At 44.9% G+C, this 13,204-nt stretch overlaps 1 protein-coding gene across 6 annotated transcripts in view; it reads left to right on the top strand.

Annotated features, from left to right (window-relative positions):
- The window catches only part of SEPTIN11 (septin 11), a 138,382-nt gene that overhangs the window by 119,537 nt on the left and 5,641 nt on the right, over window positions 1–13,204 (top strand). For 4 of the 6 annotated variants that reach the window (XM_086405204.1, XM_086405203.1, XM_086405207.1 and 1 more), the window contains exons 8-9: window positions 7,413–7,545; window positions 9,518–9,705. In XM_086405204.1, coding sequence (XP_086261330.1) covers window positions 7,413–7,545; window positions 9,518–9,705 — 321 coding nt within the window. The other 2 variants (XM_086405208.1, XM_086405205.1) reach the window with 2 other exon arrangements.

Here is a 13,204-nt window from a genome sequence, read left to right as displayed (position 1 = left end):
AGTTTCTTAATGGGGATTTGAGTTGAGGTGATACGAGGTGTCTGTTCTATGGCTGTACCAATTGGGGGCTACAGTTCATTGGAAAAGACTGTTTTCCTTTGCTTTTGTGGCTGACCTCTAACTCACACTTGGATGTCTAGGAGCCGCTGGCCACACATTTACCTCCCAAAATATGCCCGAGGCAGCCTGCGTGCCGTGTGGCAGACTGTCCCTGGGATCTGAGCTGCCTTTAGGATGGGAGGAGGTTATTTTCTTGGAATCGCTTTAGAGATAGTTTTGTGAGATCTGGGATGGTTTCCTGGTAGAGTGCTCCTGTGTATCCTGCAAGAATGAGTGGAGACCCCAGACAAAGGGCTTCTAACCAAGATGTTCACTTTTAGCCAGGTTTGCACCATTTAGTCTTGCCCTGGGGGCTTGTGAAAGTGACCGTCTTCCACCACGGGAATGTGCTTTCTGAGGCAGCGTAGAGGATCCCTTTTTGTGTATACAGGTTCAGCTGATAGAAACTTGACCCCAAAATAGCCTCAACACAGTCCTGCTTATTAAGCTGGAGGAAAATGGTAGTTGATAGTGGCAGAGGCCATCTTTATTTTTTCATAGAGGTTTTCTTTCCTCATCCCTCCCCGCCCCGCCACCCACATAGACATGGAACAGAAGGAACCACAGAACAATGGGACCCATGTGCCTCCACTCTCATTCAAACCCAGACAGCGCTGAAGGGTGAGGGGGCATCAGCCTGGGTTCAAGTCTTGGTCCTGCTACCACCGGACTTCTTAACTTGTCTGGGCTTCAGGTTCTTTATCTGTAAAATGAGGAACTGGGCTGGATCCGGGGATAGTAAGATCTGGTAGGAGTACTTTTTCCAGAATGTGCCCCCAAGGACATCAATGCGGTGGATTCTATGAGCAGTGCAGTCTCTGCCCCAGTCGTTCAGTTCCACCCTTAGAGGATGAAAGCAGCCAGAAGCCCTAACGAAAAGAACAGGTGTGGCTGCGTGGCTCTAAAAAAGATATTCCCATTCTAAAAAGTGGAGGGTTATGTTTTAATGTTTGGTGGGACTTCAAGCCCAGGAGACAGCATCTCAAGTAACCCTGAGAGAACTGCTCTGAGGAGATGAGGGGAGGATCCATCAGGTTATATAGAAGTTTTGCCACAAAGGGCAGGTGGTCTGAACTGCTGCTGCTGCTGCTAAGTCGCTTCAGTCATGTCCGACTCTGTGCGACCCCATAGATGGCAGTGATCATTGTTAATTAAAGAAAACTAGGTAACCTAAGTGAAGGAATTTAGTGCTTCTCTATGTGTGGGAAGATGCAGGAGTCTGGACTCACTGAAGTCGTCCCTCTCATTTGCATTTTGGCCGTCCCAGGCCAGTATCCTGTGGTTTTCACAGCCGGAGCTCCCTTGGGGCTCACGGCGGGGAGTGGCTGCAGTCCAATGGCTGCTAGATCCCAGGTATTCTCCTTCCTGAGCTCCCTCAGGGCTCACCAGCTCACCTTGAAGGACTGTAATGGCTGATGACTGTGACATCCATGTTTTCTGATATGGCAGGAAATATTCCACTTCTCAGCTGTGTTCCAATAAAACTGTAGTTAGAAAGACAGGAGGGGCCAGATTTCCCTCTCAGGCTCTAATTTGGCAGCCCCTAGACTACTAGATCGGGAGAAGGCAATGGCACCCCCTTCCAGTACTCTTGCCTGGGAAATCCCATGGACGGAGGAGCCTGGTAGGCTACAGTCCATGGGGTTGCTAAGAGTCGGACACCACTGAGCGACTTCAGTTTCACTTTTCACTCTCATGCATTGGAGAAGGAAATGGCAACCCACTCCAGTGTTCTTGCCTGGAGAATCCCAGGGACAGAGGAGCCTGGTGGGCTTCCGTCTATGGGGTTGCACAGAGTCGGACACAACTGACATGACTTAGCAGCAGCAGCAGACTACTAGATCATCATCACCTGGAGCCAGTGAGCTGCCTGCAGAAGTTAGACTGCATGTGACTGTTTCTTAAGTGTGTTAGAGGTAGTTTACATCCCCAAATGTTAAGCGTTCGGCACAGCTGTGTTCTTTTCAACTCTGGAATTTGGAGTCTGTAATGCAGGCCCCTGGATGGTGAGGGTTTCCTGCTGCTGCCCCTATCTCTGCATTTGAACGACAGTTTCTCCTGCAAGGCCAGGGTAGTGCCCACCATGAGGAGCATTGCTGGGTGGGTCCAGCAGGCTGTTCCTGGCAGAGCGGGATCCAGCCCACTGCTTCGGCCTCCCAGTCCGGCGGTGGAGGTCCTTGAGACTTGGAGAGAACATGTTTTATTCACACATCTCCCCTTCCCCATTTGGTTCCATTTCTACTGGCCTGAGGGTTCCTTTTTGAGGACAAAAAAGCAGGAAATATATAATATTGGGTTGGCCAAAACGTTTGGGTTTTTATGTAAGATGGTATGGAAACCCCAGTGAACTTTTGGGCCAACCCAATATATCTGTATCACCAAAACCTTTACTCTCTTCCCTGTATAAGAAAATAAGAAACAGAAGTAGACCTTCTATAAATAAACATCTCCCATCACCTCAGTTCCTGGGAACCCTGGAAGCAGTTTCTCCTCTTGGAGACCCACTCACTCAACCTCAGGTGGCCCTCTAGGTGCAGGCAAGATCCTTGGAATGTAAAAGTCAACTCTGAATCACAAGTCTTGGCAGGTTGTAAGGCGAAATGAACTTGGTTTTCCTTTCCTTGGAAACCACCACTTTACAAAGAGCCCAGCCTCTCTCCTAGAGGAGTTTCCAGCCTCCTGGGCACTTCCTGTGGGCCTGACCCTGAGGGTTCACTGCGTGAACGATGACACAGTTAAGGAAAAGCAAAAGCCACAGTTAATCTGAGGGATTTCCTGGGATTTCACCATCAAAGTCATCACGCCTGGATGCTCAGAGAAGACATTTCTTCCCTGTGCATTTAGGGTGAGGTTGGAGGAGTATCAGTGAAGGACTCCGGGCTTTTATGTTCTCAAAGTAGAGAATTCCTTCTCAGGGGTACAGTGAAGGCCACCCTCCCCTCTGGGCGCCACTTGTGTTTATACCACGTGTTCATAAAATAGAGAGAGGTCTGAAAAGCCGAGGCTCATGAGTGGCGGCTCCCCTGAGTATTACACCAAACCAGGAGCCAGGTGAGTTCAGGGACAGGCCACATTTGAGCCTTGGAAGTGAGTCCCAGGCACAGAAGCCAAGTCTGTGCCCAGTACTGTCCTTCAACCTGCCTGCATTCAGAGTATTGTCTCTTTTGTCTTGTGGCAGACTCTTTCTCTCTGTCACTATGCATACACATCTCCAGGTGTCAACCTGCTTTTTCTGTTTTTAAATGTTTATTTTGGCTGCACCAGGTCTTGGTTGCAGCTTGTGGGATCTAGTTCCCTGACCAGGGATCGAACCCAGGCCCCCTGCACTGGGAGCCTGGAGACCACCCGGAAAGTCCCTTCCTGCTTGTTCTGGTCCGCATCTTTCCCACCTGCTGCCCTGCAGCCTTGGAGCTCATGCTTCACTCCAGCCAGAGCACCCGTGCCTTCCCAGGACTCAGGTCCCTCATACCCGGGCCCCCTTCTGGCTGGCATTTGGGGAAGAAGTGGGCGCGGGCTGTTCACAGACGAGGGGATGGGTCTTGTCTCTGCCGCTCGTCTCCTGGACGCCACTGCCCTCTTCCCAGCTCTCCTGCACGCTTCCAAACACCACCCTCTCCTGCGCTCTGCCTGTCAGGTCCTATATAGTGCTGCGTTACTGCCCTTCTCTCGAGGTCCACAGTTTGCAGTCCCCTGAGATGTCTTTGTTTTTAGGAGCACCAAAGCCTTGCTTCTCCGGCCGTGGGAGGTGAGCTCCCACCTGAGCTAGGTGGCCGAGGCGCCTGTCCCAGCTCCGTCATTTCTTCATTGTGTGACCTGCACAGATTACTGAGCTCCTCTGTGTCTGAGTTTCTCCATCTATGAAACGTGTGGTGATAATAATACCCACTTCCCAGTGTGGTTGTGAGGATGACGCATTTTCGTGTGTACATTCCTCCACTAACCGCGGTGACGTGTGGGACTCCAGCCTGCCCTCCCCTGGTGGTCCACGAGACCTGACGGGGAGAGCCGAGCTGCGTGACTTACCCTGAGTGAAGGATGGGCCGGAGTGTCAGTGCTTGTTCTCCTTTGCCTTGACCTCCGTGGGCAGAGCCATCTTCTACTCAGACCTGTTGAGAGGAAATGAGAAGAGAAAAGCCTGTGTTTCAGGCTGGCTTAAAGCCTCATGAAAATATTGTTCACTTCTCCCTTGGAAAAGTGTATTAGTAAGTACAATTACAAATGAAGTTGGAAGAGCTAAAAATTGCAAAAGGTGTCATCCCCTTAGGTGTCTGAGTGGATATACTATAGGGCCAGTTCCTTCTAGACTGGGGTTCACTGGCTGGAGGCATTGGGGAGGCTGTCCAGTGTCTCTCGTTCACACATGGATTTCTGCACGTGCCTGGGGAGTGTCATCTGTGAATGCATATCTAAGAAACTTACTGCACTGGACTCCTTGGAATGGGGTTTCTCTTTCCAGCATGTTGCTTGTCATCTCCAGTGTCAGAGCTCCAGAGCCGCTTCCTGTCCCCGGATGCAGCTGTCTCATAAGCAGCCAGTGTTCAGATCATCTGGCTGCAGCAGCATCACTCTATCCTTTCTCTGGGATACGTGTTTTCCAACTTGGGGCCGCAAACTTGACTATGAAATACGTTCTACATCATGATCCAGTATACACATTGCACGAAACAATATCTGCTGTTCGTGTTTGCACTGCATTTTTTTTTTTTTTTTTCTGTCCTAGTCTCTAAACTTTTTAACAGATGGGTTAAGTCCCTCGACTGGGTCATGACTCAGTTTGAAAATGGATTTCCCAAAACGGGAGCCTAGGCTAGGCTGTGTATGGGACTGGCGAAGGCAGAGTCATTTTGAGAGTTCTCAGAATTCCTAGTAGTGTTACCCAAAGGAGATTCTCTCTGTGGGTCACTTAACAAAACTTTCCATGATGAAACAGATTTGGAGAGCTCTAAGTTAATCAGTTTAAACAGGTTTTTGTTTTGTTTGGAAACTAAAGGCCTTTTCAGAGCACTTAAGCCTTGGTTGGCATACTAGTTACTGTCCAGTCACCTGGAAGCATTTAAGAAGTACAGATTGCTTTGCCTTTGTCGGACATCCTGAGACAGCATCTCCAGGAGTGGAGTTTAGAAAAGTCCAATAAAACCTACCCAGGCAGTGCTGACGTGCTGCAGGTCTTGGGAGCCCCTGCACTCTGGGGCTCTCCTAAAGAGAGGTCAGGGTCACACATTGCACCTTCCTTTTGTTCTTTCAACCTGGGATCCCTTCTTTTGAAGATTTCTTGAAATTAGTGGTCTTTGGAACACATTCTGGGTCATGTTTCTTGATAGTGTTTCTATAATATTGGCTTGGCCAACAGGTTCATTTGGATTTTTTTCCTAACATCTTAACAGAAAAACCCAAATGAAACTTTTTGGCAAACCCAGTGGGTGTTCCACTGCTTGTTAGGAAAGGGAGACATATTCATTATCTTAAAATCAACAAAATTTAATAGCAGGGACAGGTTATCCTCTGCCTTTGGCAATTCTGACCTCCCAAAATTTAATAGCAGGGACAGGTTATCCTCTGCCTTTGGCAATTCTGACCCAAGTAATGCTGTTGAAGAGTTTACTGGAAGCTAGCAAACAAAATCAAATTTCTAAATTATTTTGTACCTTTATTATCCCATGCATTTCTCTGTATCTGTGGCTGTAGAGTTTAAATGTCAAGTCCAAATATTGCTATTGTTAGCCAGCACTAATGTTGGCTACACTTGCTTTTGTGTTCTAAGATAATGTGAAAGCCAAATATACCTCCAGAAACTTGAGACTGCTAATTGTCCATTACTGGGTAGGTAGTGTTGATACACTTGAGGGCAGGAGAACTGATTTTTTCAGGGCCAGTAAGAGCACTGATTATAGAAATAGAAACAAACCTAATTAAGATATTTGTAAGTATGTTGCTATTCCCCTGCAAAGGGGGGGGGGCACCCGAACTTGCATGTCCTTTTCCTCCTTCTGCATGGACAAGTGTGAATGCTGGGGTGGCTCCACATGGAGCCTGGGGTCATCCGCAGCTGCTCTGCATTTTGGAACCAGCTCTATGGATGAAAGTGGTCCCTGGGTAAAGGTGGACAGCTCTGCAGACCTGTGTTACTGTAACAACTCTTGTTCTAGGGATAGTTCAAGGGAGAGCTAGAAATAGTAATTTACCCACAAATGTTTCTCTGTGTGAGTGGGTGTGGGTGTCTGTTTTTCTAAGTTGTGTCACCAACGGTGCTTTTTCTGTAAATATATTTGTTCTGATTTGGAGGTGAAACTGAGTCCATGGCATTTGCTTTAAAATATTGGGCCCTAAGTTCTGCAGACAGTCAGGAGGTGGATGAGGTTTAAAATAAAAGTAAAACTCCTCCCTGCTCTATTTACAATTCATAATATCACTTGAAGAGTAGTAATTTTATATAATATCTTTAGATATACTATTGTCTCTTTAAATGGTTCACTGAGTCTGTTTTCTAAACTGGGGGGTTGGAGGGAGCTGAGTGGGGGAGATGACATTTATCCAGCACTAATGTTATGTCAGATGCTTTTCTCGGTCTGCCCACATTCACCTCCCATAATCATATCCCTGGAAGGCATTGTATTCACATTTATGTAGACAACATTGAACTGCGAGGCTGTGCCCTTCCTCAGACCAGTCAGTAAACTGCTGTGAACCCCAAACCAGCTCTGATGGCTCTGTCTGGCTCCAGTGCCAATGCACGTCTCTCCCCACACGCCCTCTAACCTTCTAAAATTCTAATCATGTCTTCAGTGTCCACCTGGTACTCATCTGGGAGACACCGGCCCGCCCAGGCTGACCCTGTGTGAATATACACAGCAGACAGCCTGGGCAGTAAGAGGCATCCCACTAGTGCTAGGGGCTTCCCTAGTGGCTCAGTGGTAAAGAATCCACCTTCCCGTGTAAGAGACTCGGGTTTGATCCCTGAATGGCGAAGATCCCCTGGAGAAGGAGATGGCAACCGCTCCAGTATTCTTACCTGGGAGATCCCATGGAGAGAGGAGCCTGGTGGGCTACAATCCATGGGGTCCCAAAAGAGTAGCGACTAAACAACATCAGCATTAGTGCTATTCTGTGCTTACTGCCACATCTCTGGTTCCTATACACTTGTCTTTCTGATCCTCACATAATTAAAAAAAGATGGTGCCATTTTATGTGTCCCTGAACCTGGTAAGCGGCAGCCTTATCTATTTTGAGGAAGCAGTTGGGTAGAAATTGTTTGAACTGAAATGTCTTATCATGCAACTTCACAACACTGTCCTTGGTTTGTGGCTTTTGAGTAGTCTTCAGGAGACATATGAAGCCAAAAGGAATGAATTTCTGGGAGAACTTCAGAAGAAAGAAGAAGAGATGAGACAGATGTTTGTCATGAGAGTGAAGGAGAAAGAAGCTGAACTTAAAGAGGCGGAGAAAGAGGTGAGCCAGGGGAGACAGAGGAGATAAGCACTTGCCACGTGTATTCTATCAGAGGAGTGGCCTACCAGCCTGGTGTGAAGAGCAGGACAGCCAGTCTCATTCCTGTTTCACAGATGGCAACACTGAGTGTCCTAAAGATTAAGGGGTTTATGCAGTCACATACCAACTTAGCAGCAAAGCCAAGACTAAAGCTAGATCTTATATCTCTAGGCCTGATCCCAAAGCCCTTGTAGTTCCAGGCCAGGGTAACTGCTTTCTGGATTTTTTATTTCTTTAAAAAAAATTTTTAAGCAGTATTTATTGATTATATTAGTTTTATTTTGAGAAGTTTCTTAAAATACAAATTAGAGCTTTTGGTCTATCACTTTTGATATGGAAGTTCTTTCTAATAATTAAGCACACACTAAATCATTACCACTTTAAAATAGTTTAAGCACACAAAATCTGCCTAAAACTGCACAGATAAACATATATTTGATTATATAAACATATATGCCCCTATTATTTAAATTAAACCAAGAACTTAATTTAGTTGCCATTAGATTAATGTTGGAGAAGGCAATGGCACCCCACTCCAGTACTCTTGCCTGGAAAATCCCATGGACGGAGGAGCCTGGTAGGCTGCATGGGGTCGCTAAGAGTCGGACACGACTGAGCGACTTCACTTTCACTTTTCACTTTCATGCATTGGAGAAGGAAATGGCAACCCACTCCAGTGTTCTTGCCTGGAGGATCCCAGGGATAGGGGAGCCTGGTGGGCTGCTGTCTATAGGGTCACACAGAGTCGGACACAACTGAAGTGACTTAGCAGCAGTAGCAGCAGCAGATTAATGTAGTGTGGAAGCTTTTAAGATCACTTAATTAAATGTAAATGTATCCTTTTTATTTGTATTTGTTTCTTATACATAATACCCTAAATATACTGCTAAATGTATGCATAGTATATTGTAAAATAAATAACTGAACATTTTCAGACATATGAATTATTTCACATGGTAATGAGTAATTTGTTTTCATCTTAAGTAATATTTTCAATACAGTAAGAGTTTTCAGAGTTTAGAATGAAGGAATCAATTCTGTTCAGATTTTAAAATGACCCAATTCTTTAGCTGATATAGCTTAATGAATATTACTCATTTTCTCCTGTTAAAAGATAAACTGAGGTACATTAAAATTTATGAGTCTGTTTGTATGGACATCAATTGGAATCGGGCCTCATGGATTTCTGAGTAACACTTATCCCACTGAGAGAAAGACATAGGTTTGCCTTGATGGTAGATAATGAAAAACCTAGAGTTTACTTAATAGCTAAGTACTCAACATAGTTTTGCTGCAGAGAAAGGAAAGTTGAGCCTTATTTGCTGTTGGCTTTAAGTATCAAGTGAATGCTGGGTAAAAAATCTAGAATCATTCAGTGAGGACGTTTCCCTCCGTCCCTCCTTCCCTTTCTCTTCCTGCCTCCCCACCCGCCCTTCTTCCCTCTCCCCCTGTTTTTGTTTCTGCATTGTGTTATTTTTCTAAATTTAGTTTGTCAGGGTTCAGAAATTTCTCTACATGCTCTTTTTATTTGAATAGTCTGTATACGTCTATCTGTAGTCATTATATAAGTCTCCAAGTAAATATGTATTATCTATTTTGAAAAGAACTACTCTTATCATTAGGTAAGTTTCTTACTAGGAGCATGGATGATTTTAATTTTCTTCTTTATGCTTTTTACGATGACTGTATTCTGTTATCCGAAAAACTGCACAGAGATTTCTCTTAGTCCTAAGGGATCCAAGTCTCAATAGAGCACAGGGCTCCACAGGATGCTCTTCAGACCTCTGCCTGGTTCAGCCCTAGATCCAGATCCCCTCTGGGAACTGGACCACAGGCAGCACCACGTGTGTGTTTCTGAACATATGCAAGCAGCCTTAGACCAGCAAGCATCCCAGCCCTTCCCTCAAGCTTGTTCTCCTCCTCTCCTTTTCAGCTCCACGAGAAATTCGACCTCCTCAAGCGGACACACCAAGAAGAGAAGAAGAAAGTGGAAGACAAGAAGAAGGAGCTGGAGGAGGAGGTGAACAATTTCCAGAAGAAGAAGGCAGCCGCCCAGTTGCTCCAATCCCAGGCCCAACAGTCTGGGGCCCAGCAAACCAAGAAAGACAAGGATAAGAAAAAGTAAGCGGTGTCACCCCCACGCAGCGGGGCTCTCTAACAGTTTATTCCTCTTGCATGTCTCTACTTTTCCCATTTGCAGACTGGAAACTGGTCTGTTACCAGAAAGATAAAAGCAAGTATTTTCTCTACAGTGCAGGGGAGACGATAAAGGTTTTTAAAGTATATCTAAAGGGTACACAAACACTCATGTCTAAAACTTGACCACACGATCAAGCAGTCAGGACTGGAGCCACCTGTCGTCTCCAGTAGCATCTTCTGCACCAATACTAGGACTCTCGAGAAGACAGTGTGTTTCTCTTCACTACTCTCTGGAGACAATCCTCCTGGCTCTGGATGAAAGAGCATCCTAAAATTATGATTGTTAGAATTATTTTTCTATTCTCTCTTGTAAGGCTTGAGAAGCCAGTCATTGACCGTCTTGTTCCCAAAATGAAAGATTCAGAAGAACTGCCAGTGGCCACTAGTTTTCCTCTGAACAAGATGATGAATTGTTTTATTGTGAAAATGAAATCAAAATGCCCATCCTATTAAGACACTTCCACCAGCTCTCAAGACATACCTGTATCCACACACACAAAGAAATTTCTTTTTAATATAGCCTTGATTTAATGTGCTGAGGGGTCAGACTCTGCTCCTGAGTTATCACTCCCTATGATATTGCAGCAGCAGTGGCCTGAAGCCAGTGGGGGGTTTGGGCCTGCCTTGAAATTCTCCTGTAATTTGAAGCTTTATGGAAATCACCTGAAAGACTCAAGGGTGCCGTTTTATGACAATTACTGTTGGTCTGACAGTAAGCACAGTGGTCAGTAAGTTACCTTAGAAGAAAACCTTAGTGGCGGCCGGGTGGTGAGCCCATGGGTGCCACCCTCTTTGTTTAATACATGACCCTCTGAGGGCAGTGAGGAGCCAACTCAGAGCATGTTTCAGGATTCTTGCTCTCCACCCTCAGATGCTAAGGTGCCAGGGGAGAGGCTGACAACTAAGTAAACACTAAAAATGTTGGTACTGGAGCAGGCAGAAAATTACGTTCTTAGATGTAATATGGCAGACAGGCTGGAGCCTGCGCAGTCGTCAGGTCTGATCAGTGGACAGTGAGCACGGCAGTGAGGTGTTCATCTTGGTCAGTGTGCAGACCTGCCCCCGAAAGGAATACTGTTATGTTGTCTGTGGTAGAAACCAACATGCACTGCTCCAGTGACATGCAGAGAGTTTGCAGTTCTCCTCTGCAGACCTTGACTTTCCAAGCTCTGAGCCAGCAAGCAATGTGTGAAGGGAGCAGGGGAGCAAGCAGATTTTCTAAGCAATAGAAGGTAGTCAGTGTAGGTGAGCTGTGGTGTTGAATGGGGTTGGTACAGACCCAAGCGATCGAAGGACTCCAGGGGCTGAAAATTGAGTCATGCTGTATTAATTCTGAGTGACAGCTGCCTAGATTATAATCCAGTTGAAGAATGCGCTTTGTAGTCGCTCTACACGTTGGGGGCAGTGTCGGTCACTAATGGTGACGATCCCCATGCAGTCAGAGATTGGTGATTCCTTTAGGGAAGACACAACGAAAGCCATTTGGCATCATACCCTTGTTGATCCAAACCAACCCAGGATAAAAATAGGTTGTGTGTGTGTGTGTGTGTGTGTGTGTGTACACACATCTATAGGCATGAACGAAATAGAAAAAAGCTGCTGACTCATGTTTTAGGAAACCCAAAGTCAAGTTTTCTTACCCTGAAGCACAAAGTGCATAAAGGTACATGTTTTAGGACTAAAAATGTTTATAAAAGACCAGCAGTGTTCCAAGGATATCTCATTTATACTGGATGTGCCTTTAAGCAATAAATATTCCAAGAGCTGATCAGCATTGTGCCTCCATTTTCAACAGTCTCTCTAATAACAGACTTCTCCATGTAAGGAGGTTTTTCTTATCCTTTAGAACGTTTTAGGTTATTTTCTTCCCAGCCTTGGGCCTTAGAAATTTATAATGCTTTTCAAGTTTTATGTGAAGTGTGTGTGAATTCTATTTTAGCCTTATTTATACATTCTCAGTTATTATTAATAGGGTTAGACTTAATTTGGTGTGTAAGAGTCACCAGATTTTGTGCCTGACAACAGCACGAACTTTTTGGTAACTTCTTCTAGGAACTTAAGCTCACTTTCCCATTTGAACAGTGAAAGCAATTGCCAGTTGGAGGCCGGAAGTGTAAAAGTGGGAAAAAAAAATTACTTCTCTTACTGCCAGTGGAGAGTTTTGGTTAGAGAGGACCACAGACAGACAGTGACCAGGGGAACTAGAACAGTACTTTGAAAATACATGGGAGGCTCTTTCCTCCTTGTGTAGCTGGAGGAGGAGCATGGGAGCTGTTCGAGGGATAAAATGTAAAAAGAGATGCGTGTTTATTCACCTGCTATGCTTCCACCTCAGAGCTTAACTAAGTTTTTCTAATAGTTTGAAATTCTTTGTTTTTTTCTATTCTAATGACACGCTCCCTCTTTAACGTAGGTAAGGCTTTGTACTTCCTCCCTGACCTGTAGTGGCATGAGAGCACATAACATGTCCTAAGATTACAGACAAGGTAGAACTAACCCTGGTACTGCCTTTAACTGGACCCCACCTCCTGCCATCTCTGGCCACCAAGTCACTTTCCTTGCTCGCGGCTACACCTCAGTGGTGGGAGTGCCCGAGGGTAAGTTGTTCAGTAGACAGTGTTCATCTTTTCTGAAAACTTTGCCAGCCGGCAGTTTGGGGGTTTAAAGACGCATCCATTCCAAAAAGAAAGTTTTAAAATCTCATTTTAAAACTATACCTGGCATCTGATAATGACAGTTTACAGAATCATCCACTCATTTTTTTTTCTTTTTTAAAACATATTTTGATTCTTGCTAAGGAATGAAGTTGCATGTTTTGGGTTTGCCTAAAACTAGACGTGTGGATCTTGGTGTTGCTTTATACCTAAGAGGGGGAAGGCTCCTGGCATTGCTATAGCTGTAACCATATAATGATCATCCTTTTTTTCCCCCTCCCAAATAGATCAATAGCATGTCCTCCATCCACTATATTCCAACCGCCAAATTATTTGTTCAAAGACATTTATTGTATATTTATTTATTCTCTGACTCTAGCAGCTCAGAAATGGAATTTTCAGCTCCTATTCAGTACTGCTGTGATGCCCAAATTGAATAGATCATGGTTTTGTGTTATTTGAGAAAATGAAAAATCAAACTGCAAATCTTCCCAGTAGAACATGTAATGGTTTCAAGAAGTCACTCATGAATTCTGAATGACCTGCAAATGGAAACTAACCATGTGTTCTTTAATTCAGTATTAAAATTTTGCTTTTGCTTGTCATGTAGTATATAGCTTACTCAAATTTTTGGTTTTAATTTCTGTCGATTCCATAATCATTGCATGAGCATTCACCATCACCGAATGCTGGTGCTGGCGCTCCTAATTTTCCTTCTTTTAATTTATTATTATTTCTAACTTTTTTGTTTTGTTTTTTAACTTGCA

This window comes from Bos grunniens, chromosome 6 (assembly GCF_055505025.1).
Source record: "Bos grunniens cultivar Pamir isolate PY7600 chromosome 6, Bosgru_T2T1.0, whole genome shotgun sequence".
NCBI classification, from domain to species: Eukaryota; Metazoa; Chordata; class Mammalia; order Artiodactyla; family Bovidae; genus Bos; species Bos grunniens.
The sequence above is the reverse complement of the archived record's forward strand: the minus strand, read 5'-3'. Positions and strand labels throughout refer to the sequence as shown.